General features: G+C 45.3%; 2 protein-coding genes across 2 annotated transcripts in view; both read right to left on the reverse strand.

Annotated features, from left to right (window-relative positions):
• Window positions 1–25,340, reverse strand: part of LOC141047339 (uncharacterized) — a 944,519-nt gene that overhangs the window by 403,904 nt on the left and 515,275 nt on the right.
• On the reverse strand, window positions 131–23,936 carry LOC141047316 (uncharacterized). The gene is made up of 7 exons (XM_073542378.1): window positions 23,778–23,936; window positions 8,639–8,786; window positions 4,370–4,549; window positions 4,163–4,286; window positions 3,982–4,079; window positions 3,693–3,783; window positions 131–1,290 (listed from the first exon to the last, which is right to left on the reverse strand). Exons 2-7 carry the CDS (start codon window positions 8,693–8,695, stop codon window positions 182–184), a joined length of 1,659 nt encoding a protein of 552 aa, XP_073398479.1. The 5' UTR covers window positions 8,696–8,786; window positions 23,778–23,936; the 3' UTR covers window positions 131–181.

The raw sequence follows: 25,340 nt of genomic DNA on the forward strand, positions 1-25,340 counted from the left end.
GAATTAATAAAGTTTAGTTTTATCCTTTTGTCAGCAAACAAGAGGAATGACAAGAGACAACCCCTTTAAGATCCAATTTTGGTTAAAAAGATTCCAACATTCTGAACATAAAAAAGGCTTCTCCCCTATGTGATGTCTCATGTTTATTAACCGTTGATTTCCAAGCACAATATTTCCCACATTAAGAAAATGAAAAAGGCTTCTCCTCTGTGTGACTGCGCCGATGTCTAAAAAGATTTGTTTTACGGTTAAAACATTTCCCACATTCTGAACAGGAAAAAGGCTTCTCCCCTGTGTGATTTCCCTGATGTTCATCAAGATTTATTTTCCATTTAAAACATTTCCCGCATTCTGAACATGAAAAAGGCTTCTCCCCTGTGTGAGTTCTCTGGTGACTAAGAAGAAATGATTTCTGGCTAAAACATTTTCCACATTCTGAACAGGAAAAAGGCTTCTCCCCTGTGTGGATTAACCAGTGTCTATTAAGAATCGATTTCTGGTTAAAACATTTCCCACATTCTGAACAGGAAAAAGGCTTCTCTTCTGTGTGAATTACTTGGTGTATAAGAAGACTCCCTTTCTGGTTAAAACATTTCCCACATTCTGAACAGGAAAAAGGCTTCTCCCCTGTGCGAGTTCCCCGATGGTCATCAAGATTCATTTTCCATTTAAAACATTTCCCGCACTCTGAACATGAAAAAGGCTTTTCCCCTGTGTGAGCTCTCTGATGACTAAGAAGAGATGATTTCTGTCTAAAACATTTTCCACATTCTGAACAGGAAAAAGGCTTCTCCCCTGTGTGGGTTAAAAGGTGACTATTAAGAATCGATTTCTGGCTAAAACATTTCCCACATTCTGAACAGGAAAAAGGCTTCTCCCCTGTGTGAGTCCTCTGGTGCTTAACAAAATTTGATTTATGTGCAAAATATTTACCACATTCTGAACAGGAAAAAGGTTTCTCCCCTGTGTGAATTCTCTGGTGCCAAACAAGAGTTGATTTCTGGTTAAACCATTTATCACATTCTGAACATGAAAAAGACTTATTTGCTTTAGGAGCAGTTTGTTTTTTAATGCCTCTTTCGTGACTTTGATTTTCCTTAGTAGTCAGTAATGAATCAGAAGATGGGACCTGTTCCATAGGATCAGATGACAGATCTTTGCTGTGAATGGATGATGGTATATATGGAGTAACAGCATTCACTTCAGTTGTATCTTGTAGGATCTCAAGATCATCAGATTTAAAAATTGAAGATGTCAGCTGTCCCTCTGATCTTCTGGTACAGTCATCTGCTAAGATAAAAAAAAATATTTTTTTTATAAAATATCCTTGAGTTTTATATTTTTAAACATTTCTAATTAGCTTACCATTTTTATGGACAGTTTATGTAAAAAAAATTTTTTTTTTACCAAGACAATGACAGTTCACAGTCTAATAGAAAACCTTATAGGATGAACCAGTAGTGCATGTTGTTCAACTGTTTGTTCATTCTGACTCCCAAATATTGAATAAAAAGAAACCAATCAATGACATGTAGGTGAAAATAATATCAATTCTCATCTCACAAAATAGTCCCCACTCGGGTCCATCATCTGTCAATGGAAAAACAGAGGTTCCCACGCTATTAGTGGCTCAAAGGCTGTTAAAAGCAATAAGGTTTCTATAAACCAATCCAGCAAAATCCGCTCTCACTTCTGAGCCTTACAGTGTGCTCAAACAACATTTAGGATTCCTGTATTTAGCAATATTATAGTGAGAATAACCCACTTAATTTGCGCTGTGTGTCTCCTGGAGCACAATGTGGGCACTATGTGATGGGTAATAAAATGGTAAATGTGTAATTTTCACTCTCCAACACTGCATGTTAATTTCCGGAAAGTGGCTGTGGAGTCAAAATATTCACTTCTCCTATAGATTATAACCCTCAGTGAATTAATTTATAAAATGGAATCACTTTATGGGGATTTCGACTGCTCTGGTTTTCTGTCATTTAGTTATATTAGGGCTTCTGCATATGGTGCATCCAATCTCATCTGAGATCTGTTCCTGCTGTCCAGCTGGAGTAATCTGCTCCCTACTTCAGCCAATTGGAAAGCACCACACCCTACTAAAGCTCAAAGCATATGGCCGGAATCTGCCAGATACTGGATTGTTCTCCTCTGGTTAAGTCCTCTGTACTCAGCTCGCGGCTTGTGTATTTGTTTCCTGTTGTGACCGTGGCAGTTTACTGACTACTCTTGTGTCTTCAGATTCTGTCCTTCTGGTTCTGCTACCTATTATTCTTTCCGTCTAAGGCTAGTTTCACACTTGCGTTGTGTATCACTGGGGATGGCAGCTTACTTCCTCCATTTTCCCTGTTAAGCCCCACCCTCTGCTGCACCTTTGATTTGCCAGGCGACCGCAACAAAATGCAACAGATGAATATGTAAGCAGATCACAACATAAAACCCCGCTCACAGCCCCACCCATAGCCCCGCCTCAGAGAATCTCATTAACTGAAAACTACAAATAAAGATTAAACAACAACCACAAGACGGATTTTATCACCAGGTATCAATGTACTCAGTATACCGGCGCTGACCTGACAGTGTCTGTAGGTTACTATGCACAATCCTGCTGACGGGTTCACTTTGAATTTAGATCTTAGGCATTTTTTAAGACTATCAGGGAGCTACAGACTCACATAAGTGAGGCCGACCCCAACACAATCAAACCATCATACAGAATGAACAGGTTTTAAAACAACATAGAATAAAAAAAGTTACATCCCCAACAACAACGTATGTAAGAGGGGAGAACTCCAACAGTAGACCGGAGTTGCACTCATTTATGGTGGACCAATGGAGCTACTATGAGTCCTGACCAGAAGATTAGAGAAATAATATTGCTCCCATTTCAGGAGAGATTGTGCAGTAATCTGAACTCCTTAGGATCGAAAAAATTTCATTTATGACTTGGAGTGAATCTATGAAACCAGGGCTCGAGTCATGCCAACACATCTCCTGTAGGCGTGAATAAATGTATATTACAGCCATCAGCCACGCACAGTTTAGAGATATATCATGGCACAGGTGTAATGTTTTCCTGTAGTTATTCACAATCCTCCTTGAAATTAGTTTATTTTACTACAAATTGAAAAGTCAGGATGAAGGGAAACTCTGTTGTTATTGTACAGAAATTCACACTTGGCCTCACTGCACATGTAATGTTAGTGATCATAAAAGCAAACTTTGGCCAGAAAGACTGGACCTGGTCTTGTAGGGACCATATGAGACATTCAGCAGCACAGAAGGGAGAGAAGATTCATCCGATAAGAAATCAGGGATCTAGGAAGCCAACAGCATCATTACCCTCCACTTTCACTTACAGACCCATCTTAATACTTTTCTTGATGCTATTTTCTAACTTGTCAGCACATTCTACGTACATTGTCATTTGGCTTTGTAGTTTACAGTCCTGTGCAGGTAACAGTCAGCATCTCCTAATCTCAGAGGGTAGGTGGATCCTCCAGGTGGTAAGTTCTATCGAAAAGGGCTTTTAATGCCCAAAGTCATTAGAACAGTTTTGGGAGGAGGAGAAGTCAAAAGATGATCACACGATTGTGATACGACTGGACTACACCACCGATAAAGCAGCCACAGCCATTGACTGAGAAGAATCTGTGACTTCCCTGCATTTAGTGGTTACTACTCACCTGGGAAGTCATATGTAGGAATCTCCTCTTTACACCGCTCATCACCCCTCACATATGTCTCTGTATTATTAATATGGGTCAGATCTTCACCCTGAAATAAATATTGTAAAAGTCACAGACAGATGGAGAAGTCACATCTATGGTCAGCTCTAATCCTGCCATCTCCACCGTTCTCATTACACAAGTATAAAACATATAATACTGGTGGATAAAACAAGACTGAGCACAAGACCTTCACAGCCATCTACACATCATAGGGGAGATCTCATGACACCTTCTCTCCATCTACCTGATGAACCTGAGCAACATTGGGATCTTCTTGTTTACAGTCCAGTGGAAGAAGAGGACGGGGACATCTATCTGGTGTTGTCCTCTTGCTGGATAGATCTGGAGAAAACACATACAGGGACTGAATTCATTCTTTACATACAGATAATTATAGGCCGCGTGAATTTAGTCCTGTCTATTACCTGGTGATGTGAGGGGCTGGGGAACCTCCATCATGACGTCCTTGTACAGATCTTTGTGTCCTTCTAAATACTCCCACTCCTCCATGGAGAAATAGATGGCGACATCCTGACACCTTATAGAAACCTGACACATACAATGATACCGTCATCCCCCCGATCCCTTCATAGTGATACTGTATAATGTCCCAGCATTCCCAGCAGTGTCACCTCTCCAGTCAGCAGCTCAATCATCTTGTAGGCGAGTTCTAGGATCTTCTGGTCATTGATGTCCTCATATATCAGGGGGTGAGGTGGAGGCTCCGTGATTGGGCTCAGGGGTCTTGCCCATCCCTCAGACTCAGGGTCCTGACAGCGCTCACTAGAGGTCTTCTTCACTACTGTGTAAACCTGGTTATGGGAAGACACATTAACCCCTTTCTGCCATTAGACGTACTATCCCGTCCATGTGCCCTGGGACTTAATTCCCAAGGATGGGATAATACGTCTAATGCGATCAGCGGCGCCCACTTGGTGAGCGCCGCTGATCGCGGCCAGGTGTCAGCTGATTATCACAGCTGATACCCGGCACAATGTGTCAGGGGCAGTCACGGACCGCTCCCGACACGTTAACCCCTTGTACACCGCCATCAAACACGATCGCGGTGTACCGGGGGTTAAAGGGAAGCATCGGCAGGGAGGGGGCTCCCTCCGTGCTTCCCTGAGCCCCCCACGGCAGCGCAATGTGCAGCGCTGCTGCGGGGGACTCTTTCCCTACAGGCCCCCGGATCCAAGATGGCGACGGGGGCCTTCGGGGGCCTGTAGGGAGCTGACTTCCTCACTGCCTGCAAAGCGCAGGCATGAGGAAGTCTGCAGAACTGCCTGTGACAGATTGCTGATCTGTCACAGTGATCTGTGATGTGACAGATCAGCGATCTGTCACAGGACAGTGATGTCCCACCTGGGACTATGTAGTAAAGTAAAAAAAAAAAAAAAAAAGTGTAAAAATAATTTAAAAAAAAAAATCGCTAAATAAATTAGTAAAAAAAAAAAATATATTCCCCAATAAATTCATTTTTTGAAAATAAAAAAAAAACAATAAAAGTACACATATTTGGTATCGCCACGTCCATAGCGACCCGCCCTATAAAATTGTCCCATTAGTTAACCCCTTTAGCGAACCCCTTAAAAAATAAAAAACAAAGCAAAAAATAATGATTTATTATCATACCACCGAACAAAAAGAGCAATAACGCGCGATCAAAAAGACGCATATAAATATCCATGGTACCGCTGAAAACGTCATCTTGTCCCGCAAAAAACGAGCCGCCATACAGCATCATCAGCAAAAAAATAAAAAAGTTATAGCTCGCAGAATAAAGCGATGCAAAAATAATTATTTTTTATATAAAATTGTTTTCATTGCAAAAAACCGACAAAACATAAAAAAGACCTAAATGAGGTATCGCTGTAACCGTACCGACCCGAAGAATAAAACCGGTTTATCAATTTTACCGCACGCGGAACGGTGTAAACGCACCCCCCCAAAAGAAATTCATGAAACGCTGGTTTTTGTTCATTCTGCGTCCCAAATATCGGAATAAAAAGCGATCAAAAAATGTCACGTGCCCGAAAATGGTACCAATAAAAACGTCAACTCGTCCCGCAAAGAATAAGACCTCACATGACTCGGTGGGTCAAAATACGGAAAAATTATAGCTCTCAATATGTGGTGATGCAAAAACTATTTTTACAATAAAAAGCGTCTTTTAGCGTGCGACAGTCGCCAAACATAAAAACCGCCATAAATAGTAAATCAAACCCCCCGTTATCACCCCCTTAGTTAGGGAAAAATAATAAAATTAAAAAAATGTATTTCCATTTTCCCATTAGGGTTAAGGTTAGGGTTAGGGCCAGGGCTAGGGTTAGGGCTCAGATTAGGGTTAGGGGTGTGTTGGGGTTAGGGTTGGAGTTATAATTGGGGGGTTTCCACTGTTTGGGCACATCAGGTGCTCTCCAAATGCAACATGGCGTCTGATCTCAATTCCAGCCAATTCTGCGTTGAAAAAGTCAAATGGTGCTCCGTCCCTTCCAAGCTCTGCCATGCGCCCAAACAGTGTTTTACCCCCACATATAGGGTATCAGCGTACTCAGGACAAATTGCAAAACAACTGTTGGGGTCCAATTTCTCCTGTTGCCTTTAGCAAAATAAAAAATTGGGGGCAAAAATATCATTTTTGTGGAAAAAAATGATTTTTTTATTTTCACGCCCAGGCGTTATAAACTTCTGTGAAGCACTTGGGGGTTCAAAGTGCTCACCACACATCTAGATAAGTTTCGTGGGGGGGTCTAGTTTCCAAAATGGGGTCACTTGTGGGGAGTTTCAATAGTTAAGGTACATCAGGGGCTCTCCAAACGCACATGACACCCGCAGACCAATCCATCAAAGTCTGCATTCCAAAACGTCACTACTTCCCTTCCGAGCCCCGACATGTGCCCATACAGTAGTTTTCTCCCACATATGAGGTATCAGCGTACTCAGGAAAAATTGGACAACAACTTTTGGGGTCCAATTTCTCCTGTTACCCTTGGGAAAATAAAAAAATTGGAGACTAATTGACCATGTTTGTGGAAAAAATACGATTTTTTTTATTTTCATGCCTGGGCATTATAAACTTCTGTGAAGCCCTTGGGGGGTTCAAAGTGCTCACCACACATCTAGATAAGTTCCTTAGGGGGTCTAGTTTCCAAAATGGGGTCACTTGTGGGGGGTTTCCACTGTTTAGGTACATCAGGGGCTCTCCAAAAGCAACATGACACCCGCAGACCATTCCATCAAAGTCTGCATTCCAAAACGTCACTACTTCCTTTCCGAGCCCCGACGTGTGCCCATACAGTAGTTTTCTCCCAAATATGAGGTATCAGCGTACTCAGGACAAATTGGACAACAACTTTTGGGGTCCAATTTCTCCTTGTACCCTTGGGAAAATGAAAAAATTGGTGACTAAAAGATCATGTTTGTGGAAAAAATAAGATTTTTTTATTTTCACGCCCGGGCATTTTAAACTTCTGTGAAGCACTGGGGGGTTCAAAGTTCTCACCACACATCTAGATAAGTTCCTTGGGGGGTCTAGTTTACAAAATGGTGTCATTTGTGGGGGGTTTCCACTGTTTTGGTACATCAGGGGTTTTCCAATCGCGACATGGTGTCCGATCTCAATTCCAGCCAAAAACGTCAAATGGCGCTGCTTCCCTTCCGAGCTCTGCCATGCGCCCAAATAGTGGTTTACCCCCACATGTGGGGTATCAGCACACTCAGGACAAATTGCACAATAACTTTTAGGGTCCTGTTACCCTTGGAAAAAAAAATTGGGGGTGAAAAGATCATTTTTGTGGAAAAAAGATGATTTTTTACTGCTGTACATTATAAACTTCTGTGAAGCCCTTGTGGGTTCAAAGTTCTCACCACATATCTAGATAAGTTCCTTGGGGGGTCTAGTTTCCAAAATGGGGTCACTTGGGGGGGTTTCCACTGTTTAGGTACATCAGGGGCTCTCCAAACCCGACATGGCATCCGATCTGAATTCCAGCCAATTTTGCATTGAAAAAGTCGCTCCTTCCCTGCTGAGGTCTGCCATGCACCGAAACAGTGGTTCTCCCCCACATATCAGGTATCAGCGTACTCAGGACAAATTGGACAATAACTTTTGCAGTCCAATTTCTCCTGTTACCCTTGGTAAAATAAAAAAAATTGAACCTGAAGTATTTTTTTAGTGAAAAAAAGTTAAATGTTCATTTTTTTTTTAAATATTCAAAAAATTCCTGTGACGCCCCTAAAGGGTTAATAAACTTCTTGAATGTGGTTTTGAGCACCTTAAGGGGTGCAGTTTTTAGAATGGTGTCACTTTTGGGTATTTTCTATCATATAGACCCCTCAAAGTGGCTTCAAATGTGATGTGGTCCGTAAAAATAAAATGGTGTTGCAAAAATGAGAAATCGCTGGTCAATTTTTAACCCTTATAACTTCCTAACAAAAAAAATTTTGGTTCCAAAATTGTGCTGATGTAAAGTAAACATGTGGGAAATGTTACTTATCAAGTTTTTTGTGTGCCGTATCTCTGTGATTTAAGGGCATAAAAATTCAAAGTTGGAAAATTGCAAAATTTTCAAAATTTTTGCCAAATTTTCATTTTTTTCACAAATAAACGCAAGTTATTTGAATGAAATTTTACCACTAACATGAAGTACAATATGTCACGAGAAAACAATGTCAGAATCACCGGGATCCATGGAAGCATTTCAGAGTTATTACCTCATAAATGGACAGTGGTCAGAATTGTAAAAATTGGCCTGGTCATTAACGTGCAAACCACCCTTGGGGCTTAAGGGGTTAATAAATCTCACTACAGACATTTCCAGAGTCCTCACCTCTCCAGTTCTGTCCATCTGTTATTCCCATAGAAAAGAATGATGTAATGTGACGTCATAAGAATCTCTCACCTCTCCAGTAAGCCGGAAGAGGATCTCTAGGGTGAGGTGTAATATCCTCTCCGCCATCTTGACTCTGTCCAGATCCACCTTTGATGGGTAAATCAGGAAAATTCTCTTATATAGAAGATCTTCACAGAGGATCTGATATTGTAGAGATCTGAATGAGAAGAAGATGAGTTGATGTAACATCATAAAAATCCTGTGTAATAATACAATTACTGGAGATAATAAGGTGAAACATATGAGGAGATTTGTTTACTAATAAAACCTATATATTTAGGCCACAGACAACAAGCAGTTTCTTCCTCGGAGTCGGCAGCTGAATACGTTCCTCATAGACTCATCTTCCATAACGCTAATTCTCCTCTCATTTACCGACACTGGAATCGGCATTAGCAATACTGCAGGAGATATTCATTACACGTGACTAGTGATGAGCGAGTATCCTCGTTGCTCGGGTGTCCGAGTATTTTGGTGTGCTCAGAGATGTAGTTTCTGTCGACCAAGCTGCATGATTTGCGGCTGCTAGACAGCCTGAATACATGTGAGGAATGCCTGTTTGTTAGGGAATTCCCACATGTATTCAAGCTGTCCAGCAGCCACAAATCATGCAGCTGAGGCGACGAAAACTAAATCTCCGAGTACACCAAAATACTCGGAGGACACTCGAGTGTTATGAATAGGTCACTGAGGAGGATGGCAGGAATAGGCTAGGCCACCAGGAAAACAGAAAGGTTGGTCACTTAGCGGATTACAGACCCCTAGTCCTAACAACACAACTGACAGTAGCCGTGGAGCGTACCTACGATGCCCTAGATGCCTCGGCACAACCGGAGAACTAATTAAGCCTACAGCAAGAAAGGTGAAATCTAAACTGCCCTGGAGTAGAACCCCAAAGAAATAGATAGCCCCCAAACATATATTGTGGGTGAGACAAGATGAGGCTCAAAACATGGGCAGAAAATAGACTGAGCAATTGATTGGGCCCAAACTGTCTAGACAGGATAGGAAAGGAAAGACACTGTCTGCAATCACGCAAAAACCCTAAAAAATCCAACACGTCTGATGAACAAAAAACACTGAGGTCTCACGACCTCTCCCCCCACTATATCAGCATTCTGGTGTGAACTGGCAGCAAAGCAAAAGAGACAAATATAACAGGGGACTGAACAAACTGACACAAGCTGTAACATATGGAGCGAGGTCCAGCATAGCCCCAGCAGGGAGCAAGCTGAACCCTCACAGCAAATCAGCAAGAGGCAAAAGCAGATCAGATGCAAAGGATTAGCAAATGAACAACTTAACTGACAAATGCAGGATCAGGCAGGAGACAGAAGACCTCAAGATGCACAGGAAGAAACTAATCACCAGCAACAACTGAGGGAAGCCTGCTCACTTATATCCTCCCAGTCAGTAACCCCTGATTTCCAATCGTCGTCGTCAGGTGGCAGACTTCTGTCAACCCGGCCAGCTCCACTACCCACAGTAAACAGAAGGAGCCCTGACTCAGAAGTCAGACCCAGAGAATTCACAACAGTATCCCTCCTTGAGGAGGGGTCACCGAACCCTCATCCACGCCACCAGGCCGATCAGGATGGGCCCGGTGAAAAACAGAGACATAAGAATTATCCTTCTGGCCATAACCTTTCCACTTGACCAAGTACTGGAGTCTCCATCTAGCCAGACAAGAATCCAATATCTTCTCTACCTCATACTCCAAGTTAACCTTAACCAATACAGGGTCAGGGGGCGCCGCCATGGGAACTACTGGCTCCACAAACCTTTTCCACAAGATTTATGAAAAACGAGTAGATAGAGATAGGCACCGCGCTCACAGAACGATTCAAAGATGATAACGTAAAAATAAAAGTGAAAGTCCTGCCTTTCACACATAAGCCCGATAATCAAAGCGTGCAGGAGATACAAATCTACCACAGCAAGATACACTGATGAACGGTAAAGGACTTATACAAACTTACCCTAGCTCTGCTGAATGAAGGTGCTGTGCTGATCACAGTGAATGATCCACAGAAATGCTGGATAAGCAGGTGAGAAGCTGGGAGGATGAAGTGAATGAGCTGGCTGACTGGGGTGCAAGCAAAGAAGAGAGCTGGGCAGAGCCAGGATAGCTCCGGCCGGTAGCGTCCTGGATGCACAGCTGAGGGGGCCGACACTGTCCTGCACTGACAGCGTGTGACGTCACAGGCTAAGGCTACGGAGCCTAGCTGGGGCCAAAAACCTACGCGTTTCAAAGCAAAACGTGCTTCTTCATCACCCTGATGAAGAAGCACGTTTTGCTTTGAAACGCGTAGGTTTTTGGTTTTTCAAAGCAAAACGTGCTTCTTCATCACCCTGATGAAGAAGCACGTTTTGCTTTGAAACGCGTAGGTTTTTGGCTTGAAATATGGAGACGCCACCTTCATAGGAATATTTTTTGAGGACAACCAAACCATATCACCCACTGTAAACCGGGAACTAATGGTCATATGCTGGTTGGAAAACCGTTGGGCCTTTTCCTGAGAGTGGGACAACTTATCCACTACTTGGTCCCAAATCTGCTGCATTCTATCTACCACAGAATCCACACTTGGGCAGGCCGAAGCGTCCACCTGCGCCGAAGAAAATCGAGGATGAAACCCAAAGTTACAGAAAAAAGGAGACATCAAAGTGGCAGAACTAGCCCTATTGTTTAGCTCGACTTCGGCCAAGGGCAAAAATGAGACCCATGTCATCTTGATCAGCAGATATGAAACATCTCAAATAGGATTCCAAAGTCTGGTTTGTCATCTCAGTCTGCCCATTGGTCTGCGGATGAAATGCTGAGGAGAAAGATAACTGAATTCCCAGTTTGAAACAAAAAGCTCTCCAAAATCTGGAAACAAACTGGACTCCTCTGTTCGACACAATGTTCTCAGGAATCCCGTGAAAATGAACCACCTGTTGTAAAAACAAGGGCATCAACTCAGAAGAAGATGGCAACTTTGGGAGTGGTACAAGATGGAGCATCTTAGAAAATCTATCACAGATCACCCAGATAACAGTCATTCTCTGAGAGACAGGGAGAAAAGAAATGAAATCCATTGAGATATGGGTTCATGGCCTCCTGGGCACCGGCAGGGGCATCAACAAACCACTAGAACGAGAACAGGGCTTGGACCGAGAACAAGTGCCACAGGACTGCACAAAGTTCCTGACATCACGAGATAAGGCAGGCCACCAAAAAGACCGACTCACAAAATGTCTGGTACCAAAAATACCTGGATGACGAGTTAACGCTGAGCAATGAATTTCAGACATTACTCTTCTCCTACACTGGTCAGGGACATACAATTTTCCCATAGGGCATCATTCAATTTTGTCCTCCTGAAATTCCTCCAGGGCACGTCTCAAATCGGGTGAGATGGCGGAAAGAACTACATCCTCATTTAGAATGGTACTAGGCTCAGTCACATCAAGAGAATCCGCAAAGAAACTCCTAGAAAGGGCGTACGCCTTAACATTCTTAGTGCCCGGAAGAAAGGAGACCACAAAATTAAAACGCATGAAAAACAAGGCCCACCTAGCCTGTCTAGGATTCAAGAAAGGAGACCACAAAATTAAAACGCGTGAAAAACAAGGCCCACCTAGCCTGTCTAGGATTCAAGCGCTTGGTTGATTCAAGATAAATCAAATTCTTGTGGTCGGTGAGGACCACAACTTGATGTCTAGCTCCCTCCAACCAATGTCTCCACTCTTCAAATGCCCACTTCATGGCCAACAATTCCCGATTCCCCACGTCATAGTTTCATTCAGATGGGGAAAATTTTCGAGAAAAGAAGGCACAGGGATTCATCTTAGAGGTTACCGGATGTCTTTGAGACAAAACGGCTCCTGCACCAATCTCAGAAGCAACTATCTCCATCTGAAATGGAAGTGAAACATCAGGTTGCCGTCGAAACGGAGCAAAAGTGAATCTCCGTTTAAGCTCCTGAAATGCTGAGACAGCCTCTGGAGGCCAATTCACCACATCAGCGCCCTTTTTGGTCAAATCCGTCAGTGGTTTAACAATATCAGAAAAATTACTTATAAATTTACGGTAGAAATTAGCAAAAGCCAAAAACTTCTGGCGAGCCTTCAGCGAAGTGGGCTGAGCCCAATCATAAATGGCCTGTACCTTGGCCGGGTCCATTTCAACAGCAGACGAAATCCTCTGTACAAAGAGGCATTTTGATCCCTTAACATATAGAGTATTTTCCCTCAAAATCCAGAACACAGTCCGGACATGTTCCACATGAGAATCCCAATCACTGAAAAGATCAAAATATCATCCCGATAAATGATCAAAAACTTATCCACAAAGTCCCGGAAAACATCGTTCATAAAAGATTGGAAGACGGAAGGGGCATTAGTGAGCCCAAAAGGCATCACCAGGTACTCAAAATGTCCCTCCGGAGTATTAAACGAGTTTAGAAGGCGTAATAAGTTTTATGCTTTTTGGCCATGTGAACATGCATTTATATGCTGCATGTGTACCAGCTCAAACCAAGCTCAATTTTTGTGTTTTTTCTTTGTATTTTTGCATTCTGTGAAGCTGGGGTGTGGCCTCCCTCTCCTGAGCTGGAAATTGTATTTAAAGGCTTCCCCCCCGACAGGTGTCCAGTGGTTGGGACCCGGTCCTTGTCTGCCCTTATTCACACAAGACGTCAACTTTGACACATGATAAGGTTTTTAATATTAGACAGTGTAGGACCGCTCCGACCACAGAGTCACCTTGTCGATGGTGGGACGGCTTCTATGTTATGTTTGATCAAATACAGTGTTACTAAGAACTCTGTATGATTTAAATGCACTTTTGCTTTTTACTTATTATAGCAGGATTTTTTTCATTTTGTCTTTTGTAGGTCTTGTAAACTCTAGAAACATATTTGGCCAGAGTCCGTCACTGACTCCATCCCCACCGGCCGTCTATATGAAGGTTTCCCGTCTTCCCCGCACTGTAATCTTCTATCACGTTAGATCTCAGGTCTGAGTCACACACAGAAGTTTGAGGCTTTATAAAAGCTTTTTTGTTTCCACAAACATCACGGTCAGAAATGATCTGATCCCAAAGTCTCCATATACAGTGTTTTATGGGGTTTATTTCTGGCCTTAGACTTTACTAGTTTACAAGAAAAATACCAGAAAAACAGATTTTAAAATGTTTCTAAATAAAATTGGCTCCAAAATTGCCTCAGGCATTTTTAATTGCAGCAGGATCCTACCCCTCCATAGAGATTTAGACGTCAGGCTAAGAGAGGATTGGCATTAGGTCCTGGGCAACGAGAATCACCTTATCGTGGCTGCCAGGTACACACAAATTGGTCAATTTATGCGCTAAGCATTCTCAATTTTTCATATCTCTAGTGCAGTAATGCAATTCAATTTTTAGATTTCATATTTTAGCCTTACAGAGTGCTGTGTTTTGTTTAAATGTATTGTGGTGCTGTGACCGCTGTGTCTGCTAGGGGGCGCTGTGTGGATGTCCCAGGACAGCCGTATAAGCATTTCCATTGCCCTGATAGGTGTAGGATACTGAAAGATCATAATGATCAACAGAGGTACTGCTGAGTAGTATGTTCTGTTACAATGTGTCAGGGAAGCCTGTGTGTGGCTGTGTGCAATAGGACCTTGGGTGAGGTCATAGCCATGTGATCACCTGTGGGTGTGGTTATGGACCATATAAGGTACCTGAGGTCTGGTCACAGGTGGTGAATGCAGAGACCCGATTGGTCCGTTTGGAAGGTCTCGTGTGGCTTCCTGCTTGACAGTACGTCTGGACGCTGTGACTAATGGCGAAGTGTGCCTGACAGTTCCCAGGGAGAGGGAATGAACATTAGCATTGTAAAGCAGCATGCAAGGTAACCCGGAGACGGTACTACAACTGAGAGACTGTATAGCCTGCTGGCTAGATGAAGCACAGCCTGTGTGGCTAGGAGGGCTAAAGGGGAGCAGAGCTCCAGTGTGAAGATACCCTGCTGTCTGCTATAAGACTGTTGCATATCGTGATTGGTTTATGATAATGAATAAACCTCATGGACTGTGATATTGCTTTATGGAAACCTGTGTCGGACGTGATTATTCCCTGCCATGCGAGTGTCCCCCAACCTTGAATGACAGCGCTACCTCACAAATGGTGGAGAATTGCTAAGGGCAATATAGTAGTCTTGTTGCTGGGGGCAACGGAAAAGGACTGCCAAAAAAAAAAACAAAAAAACTTTGTTGCTAAGGGCAGCGGTTCCAACAGCACATGTTGCAGTGCTGGCAACACTGAGCCAGGAGGGCTGACTGTGGTGAAAGCCGTATACAGACAGCAGCTCAGTGAAAGAGACTGGTGATTGCTAGCGTGCCTCTGCGGATAGGAGGTACCCGAGGACCTGTGTGGCCGACACAGGTAACGGACAGGTGTTCGTTGTACTGACCTGGGTCAGTGAGCAAGGTCCTGGAGGGTCAGTGTTGGGAGGTTCTGGGAGAGGAATCGGATCCCTGGAACACGTGATATGACCTTGGACCTGGTGAGGCCGGTGTGTTGGGAGACCCTGGGAGGAGGGTTGGCTCCCTGAATAGCACCCGGTGTGCCCTGTGTGTTGGACGGTCTCAGGCGGAGACGGTACGTCCTGAATAGCGCACAGACAGGATACGTGAGTCTTTTGGAGATTTTTCGTGCATGTGTTTTTTCTTTCCTCTGCAAAACCTGAAGGTGCTTGCTGTGGCTCAGTGGGGTCACGAAGGTCTCGCAGCACAGGGACCTGGTGTTTTTTTCCTTTATGGGATCTCCTCTTTGAGCATTGGTAGCAGACGCTGTCTGTCTACACCATCCTGCTGCAGCTTTATTGCATGTGACTAAGCGGATACAGTAGTTGTGGCTTTACACAACTATTAAGGGTGAGTACCCTGTATTATTTCTTTATACCCATTATACCTGCACTGGTAAGGCCCTATGGGCGCGCTTTTGTTGTTTCTTTTATCTTCAAGGGTGACAAGCGGCTTACGATAACCCGGCGGGGTTACGAAGGGGACAAGCGGCTTCCGGTGGATCGGCGGGTCCACGAAGATGGCACAGTAGGCGCTGTGGTGGTGCCAACAAAGACTTGTGTGGTATCGAGAAAAAAAAAAAAAAGACATAAACTGTACTGTGTGAACTGTGGCATAAGAAGTTCTGCAGAACGGACATGGGGAAATCCCACAAGGGGGCGGTGGCCCAAATTGGGGTAGTAGCCCAAAAGGGGGCGGTGACCCAAAAGGGGGCGGTGACCCAAAAGCGGGTGGAGTCCCAAAAGGGGGCGGTGACCCAAATCGGGGTAGTAGCCCAAAAGGGGGCGGTGACCCAAAAGGGGGTGGAGTCCCAAAAGGGGGCAGTGACCCAAAGTGGGAAGGTTCAGGAAATACCCACTGAGGCAACCAGTGCTGCTATGTCTGGGGAACCGTGGTGTGAGTGCATGTCTTGGGAGGAATGCGGTTTGTCTTTTCCTGATAACGACGAGCCACAGGTGTGTACCGTGATGTTGCACCGGGAAGGAGTCCCTGGTAGGCTGGTCTCAAAGAGTCAGGTGACTCTGACAGGAACTCCACTCGTTTTAGCCCTGACAGAGGAAAACGTCAGAGTTCGCTGCGTCCACGGGGTCATTGTGAATTATAAAGTGGACAGAGTCCTGATTGAGATGACAAAGGAGGAGTGCCAAAGTGGTAGTATGCCACCAAACTTAGTGCATACCTTTGAGAGGCGCCGGGACTTTGTCATATTTAAAGATGTGGGGCAGGACGATAGAGACGTTTCTACTGTAGGGCTAGCAGACACTGAGACGCTGATGCCTCCTAACGTGGACAGGCCAGACGTAAGGGTGACCGGAGAAAGAATTGCGTCAGACAAATTTACTGACCTGACGTCACCTGAAGCGTACCACAGTGTGAATGAGAATGGTGTGGTAAACAAAAAGAGCGGAGCTGACACACGGATAGAGAGTGTCTTGGGGGTTCACCGTACGGTGTGGTGTGACTGTGGCGTGTTGTTGCCAGTAGCCACCACTAGGACAGAATCTAATGCTGTGCTGACTGAAACTCGTGACAGGACTGGTGGTAACCTGATTGAGAAGATAACGGGAATAAAAACACAGTCAGAGGGTAACCAGGGGGGTTCACTCGACTGATAGGACTGACTCAGTGGTACCCTTTGACGATGTAATTAAAGAATTAGTGGTGCAACACGTGCTGGCCAAAAGAGAACAAGATCAGGAGATACAACTAATAAAAGAGACAGTGGAAGAACATGTCAAACAAGAAAGAATCTTGAGACAATTGGCCGAGCACAAGGTGGAGGGGCTCGAGAAAGAAGTCTTGGAGCTCAGAGATCACCTGTCCACCTGGCAAAATGTGAACAAAAGCCTTAAGGAAGAGATGGAGGAACTCAGAGGAGTAGTAGAAGGTCTTCTGCGGGAGAAGAGCTTGGACAGAGATGTGCAGCGGCTGGGTCCGAGTGATAACAAGACGGAACTGCCGGTACCTATCCTGGCAAAGGCTCGCGAAGAGATAAAATCTCATGAAGTTGGTGAACAAACAGCCGAAGAAGACAGTCACCCGGTCGGGTCAACTGTAGTGAGGGAAGTGTCCGTGGCAAAGCCAGAGTCTTCTAAGAAGAGAGCAAGACCACGACCTTCAAATCTGTGATCGAGGTACCCGAAGACATGCAAGAAGCCTGTGTGGAGGAAGGTGGACATGAGGCTTTCAAAGAGGCGGTCAAAGCGTGTGAGGTGCACTGGGCACCTGAGACTCGGCAGTTGGTGATAGTATCAGCCAGGGAAGATACATCAAACCGAGTAGCTGTCCTGAAAGAGATGCATTTGCAGTGTCTACGTGTCAAACAATTGGTTAGGCAGAGTAATATGAAGGCTGCTCGACGCCTTGAGATAGCAAGAGAGGCTATGGATCGGTTGGGTTTGAGGAAAGATGTGGTTCCGGTACCCAAAGCTCTGATTGGGAGAATCATTGGAAGGTCCGGGAAGGTAATGCAAGACCTTGTGAATATCTCCGGTGTGGTGAGGGTGAGGATCCCTCCTGATGATGACCAGGTATCCAGGGAAGTGGATAGGATTTCCATCATGGTGGTTGGCTCCGTGGAAAGCCTGAGAGACTTTCGGATGCTCGTGGAGTATCGAGTGGAGTACCTGCAAGAAATTGAGCAGTTGAGGCTGGACCGTCGGCGAATCAATAAGGAAATACAGAATACCAGGTGGCGGCCGCCTCCAACCCAAGATGTAAGGACCCGAACGGTTCCTCCAAGAAGTGACAGGGCAGATGGCAGAAGAGTGTCAACAAGGGGTAGTTCGACTGGCAGGATGACGTTGAAAGACCATAGTTCCTGTGAGACGCTGACTGAGCCAGACTCAGACCAGACAGCAGGCTCTACTAAGACTTATGACTGCACTAACCAAGAGAGATGGTCAGTTAGAGAAAGATCAAGTGACGAAGCATACTGCAGACAGGTGGAGACTAGAGAGTGTCTGATGACACAGACAAACCGTGACTGGTGGGTCAAAGACAATGACCGGTATTATGACCGCTGGGAGCGAGGGAGGCCTAACGTAGAGATGAGGCCGTATGACAAATGGAGACGGATCTCTCGACCTGGTGGGCAAGGTTATAGTGAGTGCCCAGTCTCGAGAGCTGGGGGTTATGCTGTGTGTTCAACCCCACAGGTTTGAACATAGGGGGGAGGTATGTGGTGCAGTGACCGCTGTGTCCGCTAGGGGGCGCTGTGTGGGTGTCCCAGGACAGCCGTATAAGCATTTCCATTGCCTTGATAGGTGTAGGATACTGAAAGATCATAATGATCAGCAGAGGTACTGCTGAGTAGTACGTTCTGTTACAATGTGTCAGGGAAGCCTGTGTGTGGCTGTGTGCAATAGGACCTTGGGTGAGGTCATAGCCATGTGATCACCAGTGGGTGTGGTTATGGACCATATAAGGTACCTGAGGTCTGGTCACAGGTGGTGAATGCAGAGACCCGATTGGTCCATTTGGAAGGTCTCGTGTGGCTTCCTGCTTGACAGTACGTCTGGACGCTGTGACTAATGGCGAAGTGTGCCTGACAGTTCCCAGGGAGAGGGAATGAACATTAGCATTGTAAAGCAGCATGCAAGGTAACCCGGAGACGGTACTACAACTGAGAGACTGTATAGCCGGTTGGCTAGATGAAGCACAGCCTGTGTGACTAGGAGGGCTAAAGGGGAGCAGAGCTCCAGTGTGAAGATACCCTGCTGTCTGCTATAAGACTGTTGCATATCGTGATTGGTTTATGATAATGAATAAACCTCATGGACTATGATATTGCTTTATGGAAACCTGTGTCGGACGTGATTATTCGCTGCCATGCGAGTGTCCCCCAACCTTGAATGACAGCGCTACTTCACAGTATGTATGAGTTGGCGACTCTAGGAAAGCACCTGTTCAGACCTAAATTACGTTTAGATGTGACGATCAATCTTTTGTTATTTATTACTAACTAGATGTGTACCCGATGCTATTGCATTGGGAGGGCAGTAACATCACAATGGGGGCAGCGGCCCACCCACTTCCGTGCAGTCATAAATGGCAGGAAAGACGGTGTTTTGCGGCCTGTGCTGGAGATGGTGTGCGGCGCCACCAGAGGGTGGCCACAACCAATCTCCAGCACAGGCCTCAAGCCGCGGTCTTTCCTGCCGGGTGTGACTGCACGGAGGTGGGTGGGCAGGCAGCGGCGCGATCCGGCGCATGTAGTCAGGCAGTGGGTCCTGTCAGGTGTCCGGAGGCAGCATCACTCTCATTATTCCCTCTTTATTACACCCTTTCATTATACCCCCTTCATTACACCTCTCTCGTTCTACCCCCTTGTTACACCCCTTTGACAGCGTCGTGATTGCAGCGGCGGCCTGGAGCCTGAATTCGAGCGGTAGCTGGGATCCAAGCAGCGGCCTTCGGGATTGCAGCGGCGGCCTGGATCCGAGCGGCGGTCGAGATCGCAGCGGCATTCGGGATCGCAGCTGCGTCCTGGATCCAAGCGGCATCACTTGGGTGTTCCAAAATGGCGGTCGGCGTACTTCCGGTGCGGTGAAGTGGATTGTGGGATTCGGGGACATCCAGATGGAAGTGGATGATGGACAATTTAAGGCAATTATATATATATAGATATATGGGGTGCATAGGTGACATTACCAATATATGGGGGGCACATAGGTGACATTACTATTATATGGGGGAACATAGGTGACATTACTATTATTTGGGGGAACATAGGTGACATTAGTAATATATGGGGGAACATAGGTGACATTACTAATATATGAGGGCACATAGGTGACATTACTATTATATTGGGGCCCATAGGTGGTATTACTAATATATGGGAGCATTAATACTATGTATACCTTATGCTACACTCATCAGGAGAGCTTTAAACTAGAACAATGTGGAAAGGGAAGCAAAAGGCCAGAAAAAGTCATACACCTGAAAAATGCTATTGATAATTCTGCTATTAGAAGTGGAAGGGAAGAACAAAGACAAAGAAATCTAAATAATAAAAATATTGGAAAAAGAGAAACCAATCACAAATTCTTTGGAATGCACTTCCCAGGTCAATACGATTAGTCCCCAATCCCCACAATTTTAAGCGTGCCCTGAAAACGCATTTATTCAGACTGGCCTATCGCCTCAACACATTAACCTAATCTATCCTTATGGGGCACAGCCAAAAGTTTTACCATAACCAGGCTCCCCGCATCATGTTCCCACATGCTGTATGCATCCATTAGCCCTCTGCATCTGTACTGTTACACACTTAACATTATGGCTGGTCCATACAATCAGGGCAGCTGTTACCACCCACCCATCATGTCTACCTCTTTCCTCATAGACTGTAAGCTTGCGAGCAGGGCCCTTATTCCTCTTGGTATCTGTTATAATCTATGTGATTATTGTTATGCTGTAATGTCTATTGTCTGTACAAATCCCCTCTGAAAATGTCGGCGCTATAGAAATAAAATTTATTATTATTATTATTAAAATGTTTCTATACTAATGCACAAAGCATGGGCAACAAACAAGGAGAATTGGAACTACTAACGCAGGAAAGAAATATGATGTCATTGGAATCACTGAAACTTGGTGGGACAATACACATGATTGGAATACAAGGCTAGAAGGATACAACTTATTTGCAAGAAACAGACTTGATAAACAAGGAGGAGGTGTCGCATTGTATGTTAGAAACGTGTATATCTGCACAGAGATTGAAGCTTCAGAGACTGGGAGTTCTGTGGAAACTGTTTGGGTAAGAATACAAGGACAGAACAATGGAAAGGACACCATTGTAGGCATTTACTACAGGCCGCCTGTGCAAACTGAAGATATGGATGAACTCTTTATGCATCAAATGGCCAAGTTCTCCAAAAAATATGACATAGTTGTCATGGGAGATTTCAGCTAGCCAGACATTTGTTGGGAATCTCTCTCAGGCAAAACTAACAGGTCAAGGAAATTCTTATCCTCTCTTGCTGACAACTTTATCTTCCAAAAGGTAGGGGAGAAAACAAGGGGAACTGCTACCTTGGATCTAATCCTTATAAACAGGGAGGAAATGGTTGAGGAGGTAAAAGTGGCTGGGACCCTAGGAGGTAGCGACCATGCTATTTTAGAATTTTGGTTAACTAGAGGACGACCTGTGAAGACTCAGACGTCAAGGTTAGATTTCAGAAAGGCAGATTTTAAGGGATTCAGAAAGAGAATTGGAGGGATCCAATGGCTGGATATCCTTAAAGACAAAAATGTCCAGGAAGGATGGGAAATCTTGAAAAATGAAATTCTCAAAGCAGAATTGTTAACAATTCCGAAAAGAGGGAAGAATAGGAAGCATTTAAGGAATCCAGGATGGATGAACACAGAACTTAAGCACATGCTAAAAAGGAAGAAAAAAATGTTTATAAAATGGAAAGAGGGAGGCATATCTAAAGAAGAATATAATGCTGTCTGCAGAACCTGCAGGGCACAAATCAGATTAACTAAAGCTGACAATGAATTGAGGCTTGCAAGAGATATCAAAAGCAATAATAAAGGATTTTGGGGATATGTCAAAAGTAAAAGAAAAGTCAAAGATGCTATAGGATTTTTACAGGATGAAAATGATGAAATGGTAAGACAGGATGTTGAGAAGGCTGAACTTTTAAATTCCTATTTTGCATCTGTTTTCTCTCAGAAAGGAAATGTAACATCAACTGTTCTTCACTGTCCTATTAAGGGAATAGAAGAATGCAGGAAATCTATAAACAGAAAGATAGTGAGGAAAGACTTAGCTAACCTAAATGAATTCAAGTCTCCAGGTCCAGATGAATTACACCACAGAGTACTGAAGTAGATAGCAGAAGAAATTTTTGAACCCCTCTCCATAATCTTTGAAAATTCTTGGAGAACAGGAGAAGTCCCAGAAGACTGGAGAAGAGCAAATGTTGTTCCTATCTTCAAAAAGGGGAAGAAGGTGGACCCAGGCAACTATAGGCCGGTGAGTCTGACTTCTATACCAGGAAAGATCTTTGAACAAATTAGTAAACATGTATGTCAGTACCTGGATAAGAATGAAGTGATTAAACAGAGTCAGCATGGGTTTGTAACTAATAAGTCATGTCAGTCTAACTTAATTTCCTTCTATGACGGTATCACTGATTGGGTGGATCAAGGAAATGCTGTAGATATAGTATATCTTGACTTCAGCAAAGCATTTGACAAAGTATCTCATACAATCCTTATTGAAAAAATGACTAAGTATGGAATGGACAAGGCAACTGTTAGGTGGATTCATAACTGGCTTAGTGATCGGACCCAAAGAGTGGTCGTAAATGGCTGCACATCCAGTTGGAAGAATGTCTCAAGTGGAGTACCACAGGGCTCTGTCCTGGGCCCTGTATTGTTCAACATCTTTATCAACGATTTAGATGAAGGAATTGAGGGTAAACTGATTAAATTTGCTGATGACACAAAGCTAGGAGGGATAGCTAATACTAGAGAAGAGAGAGAGAGGATTCAAAAAGATATAAATAAACTGGAGAAGTGGGCAGCAACTAACAGAATGGTTTTTAACAGGGAAAAATGCAATGTACTACATCTGGGCAATAAAAATGAAAAAAGCATATACAGAATGGGAGGAATAGGCCTAAGCAACAGCACATGTGAAAAAGACTTGGGTATACTAATAGATCACAGACTGAATATGAGTCAACAGTGTGATGCAGCAGCAAAAAAGGCAAATGCAATTCTAGGATGTATTAACAGAAGCATACAGTCTAGATCACGTGAAGTCATTATTTCCCTCTACTCCTCTTTGGTCAGACCTCATCTGGAATATTGTGTCCAGTCTTGGGCACCACATTTTAAAAAAGACATCAACAAACTGGAGCAAGTTCAGAAAAGAGCGACCAGAATGGTGACTGCTCTGCAAACCCTGTCTTATGAGGAAAGGTTGCAGGATTTGGGAATGTTTAGTTTGCAAAAGCGAAGACTGAGAGGAGACTTAACAGCTGTCTACAAATATCTAAAGGGCTGTCACATTGTAGAAGGATCAACTTTATTCTCATTTGCACAAGGAAAGACTAGAAGCAATGGGATGAAACTGAATGGGAGGAGACACAGATTAGATATTAGAAAAAACTTTTTGACAGTTAGAGTGATCAATGAGTGGAACAGGCTGCCACGAGAAGTGGTGAGTTCTCCTTCAATGGAAGTCTTCAAACAGAGGCTGGACAGACATCTGACTGGGATGATTTAGCGAATCCTGCTTTGAGCAGGGGGTTGGACCAGATGGCCCAGGAGGTCCCTTCCAGCTCTACCATTCTGTGTAGTGGCACTTAGAAGGAATTTTGGCTGTCTGCAGGTGAATAGGGGAATATTATCATGTGGGAGAAGAAGGGAGAATTATTACAGTGACCGGGACAAAGGGGAGGACATTACTGTCTGGAGGAAAACGCAGCCAGTGCACAGACACAGCCAGGAGTCCCAGGTGTGAATAAGGCCTATAGTGAGTGTGATAACACTGTGTGTACAGCGCTGCGGAGTATGGAGGCGATATAGGAGGGAGAATTAACCCCATAGAGGATGAGGAGGACGCTGTACAGACCTCCACCTGCAGAGCCGCAACCGGGACACGAGGAAGAAGCCACAGGGGAGAGAGGAGCTGCCGGCCGGAGGGGCCTGGGAGGAGATGACGTCACCGGAAGAGGCGGGGCCACTGCCGGCTGCGAGTTTGCACTTGGAAGGGGAGATGTGTAGTGGGAGCGTCAGTCTCTGGGAGCTGCAGCCGCTCATTGGCTGTGCAGCTCCGTGCTTTCATTGGCTGCCAGGATGCAATTGGCTGGACGCTGATTGGTGCATCAGGGCAGGGAATGTGTGCACAGGACCTGTGATGAGGTCACAGGAGGGGAGGAGTCAGGGGTCACATGATCAGGGGCCTCAGTGTATGCAGGACTCTGCTGTGCTGGTTGTCATGGTGCTGGATGAGGGGAAGTTTATGTGTGGGGTCAGGAGGGGTTTACAGTGTGGATGTAGCAGAGCCGTGTGTGTGTGCGAGGTGTACGGAGCGGAGCCGTGTGTGTACGAGGTGTACGGAGCAGAGCCGTGTGTGTATGAGGCGTACGGAGCAGAGCATGTGTGTACGAGGTGTACGGAGCGGAACCGCGTGTGTACGAGGTGTACGGAGCGGAGCCCTGTGTGTACGAGGTGTACGGAGCCGAGCCGTGTGTGTACGAGATGTACGGAGCGGAACAGCGCGTGTACGAGGCGTACGGAATGGAACCGTGTATGCTAGGTGTACGGAGCGGAGCCCTGTGTGTACGAGATGTACGGAGCCGAGCCATGTGTGTACGGAGCGGAGCCGTGTGTGTACGAGGTGTACGGAGCGGAGCCGTGTGTGTACGAGGTGTACGGAGCAGAGCCGTGTGTGTATGAGGCGTACGGAGCAGAGCATGTGTGTACGAGGTGTACGGAGCGGAACCGCGTGTGTACGAGGTGTACGGAGCGGAGCCCTGTGTGTACGAGGTGTACGGAGCCGAGCCGTGTGTGTACGAGATGTACGGAGCGGAACAGCGCGTGTACGAGGCGTACGGAATGGAACCGTGTATGCTAGGTGTACGGAGCGGAGCCCTGTGTGTACGAGATGTACGGAGCCGAGCCATGTGTGTACGGAGCGGAGCCGTGTGTGTACGAGGTGTACGGAGCGGAGCCGTGTGTGTACGAGGTGTACGGAGCAGAGCCGTGTGTGTATGAGGCGTACGGAGCAGAGCATGTGTGTACGAGGTGTACGGAGCGGAACCGCGTGTGTACGAGGCGTACGGAATGGAACCGTGTGTGCTAGGTGTACGGAGCGGAGCCCTGTGTGTACGAGGTGTACGGAGCCGAGCCGTGTGTGTACGAGGTGTACGGAGCGGAACAGCGCGTGTACAAGGCGTACGGAATGGAACCGTGTGTACGAGGTGTACGGAGCGGAGCCGTGTGTGTACAAGGTGTACGGAGCGGAGCCCTGTGTGTACGAGATGTACGGAGCCGAGCCATGTGTGTACGGAGCGGAGCCGTGTGTGTACGAGGTGTACGGAGCGGAGCCGTGTGTGTACGAGGTGTACGGAGCCGAGCCGTGTGTGTACGAGGTGTACGGAGTGGAACAGCGCGTGTACGAGGCGTACGGAAT

This window comes from Dendrobates tinctorius, unplaced genomic scaffold (assembly GCF_039654945.1).
Source record: "Dendrobates tinctorius isolate UK_male_01 unplaced genomic scaffold, ASM3965494v1 ptg000126l, whole genome shotgun sequence".
NCBI classification, from domain to species: domain Eukaryota; kingdom Metazoa; phylum Chordata; class Amphibia; order Anura; family Dendrobatidae; genus Dendrobates; species Dendrobates tinctorius.

Bases quoted from the DNA above. Each gene is read 5' to 3' on its own strand.
- LOC141047316 (XM_073542378.1), bottom strand. From the start codon at position 8,695: ATGGCGGAGAGGATATTACACCTCACCCTAGAGATCCTCTTCCGGCTT. The intron at 4,550-8,638 runs GTGAGAGATTCT...TCCCATAACCAG, and splicing joins TCTTCCGGCTTACTGGAGAG to GTTTACACAGTAGTGAAGAA. The intron at 3,784-3,981 runs GTAGATGGAGAG...TATTTATTTCAG, and splicing joins ATGTTGCTCAGGTTCATCAG to GGTGAAGATCTGACCCATAT.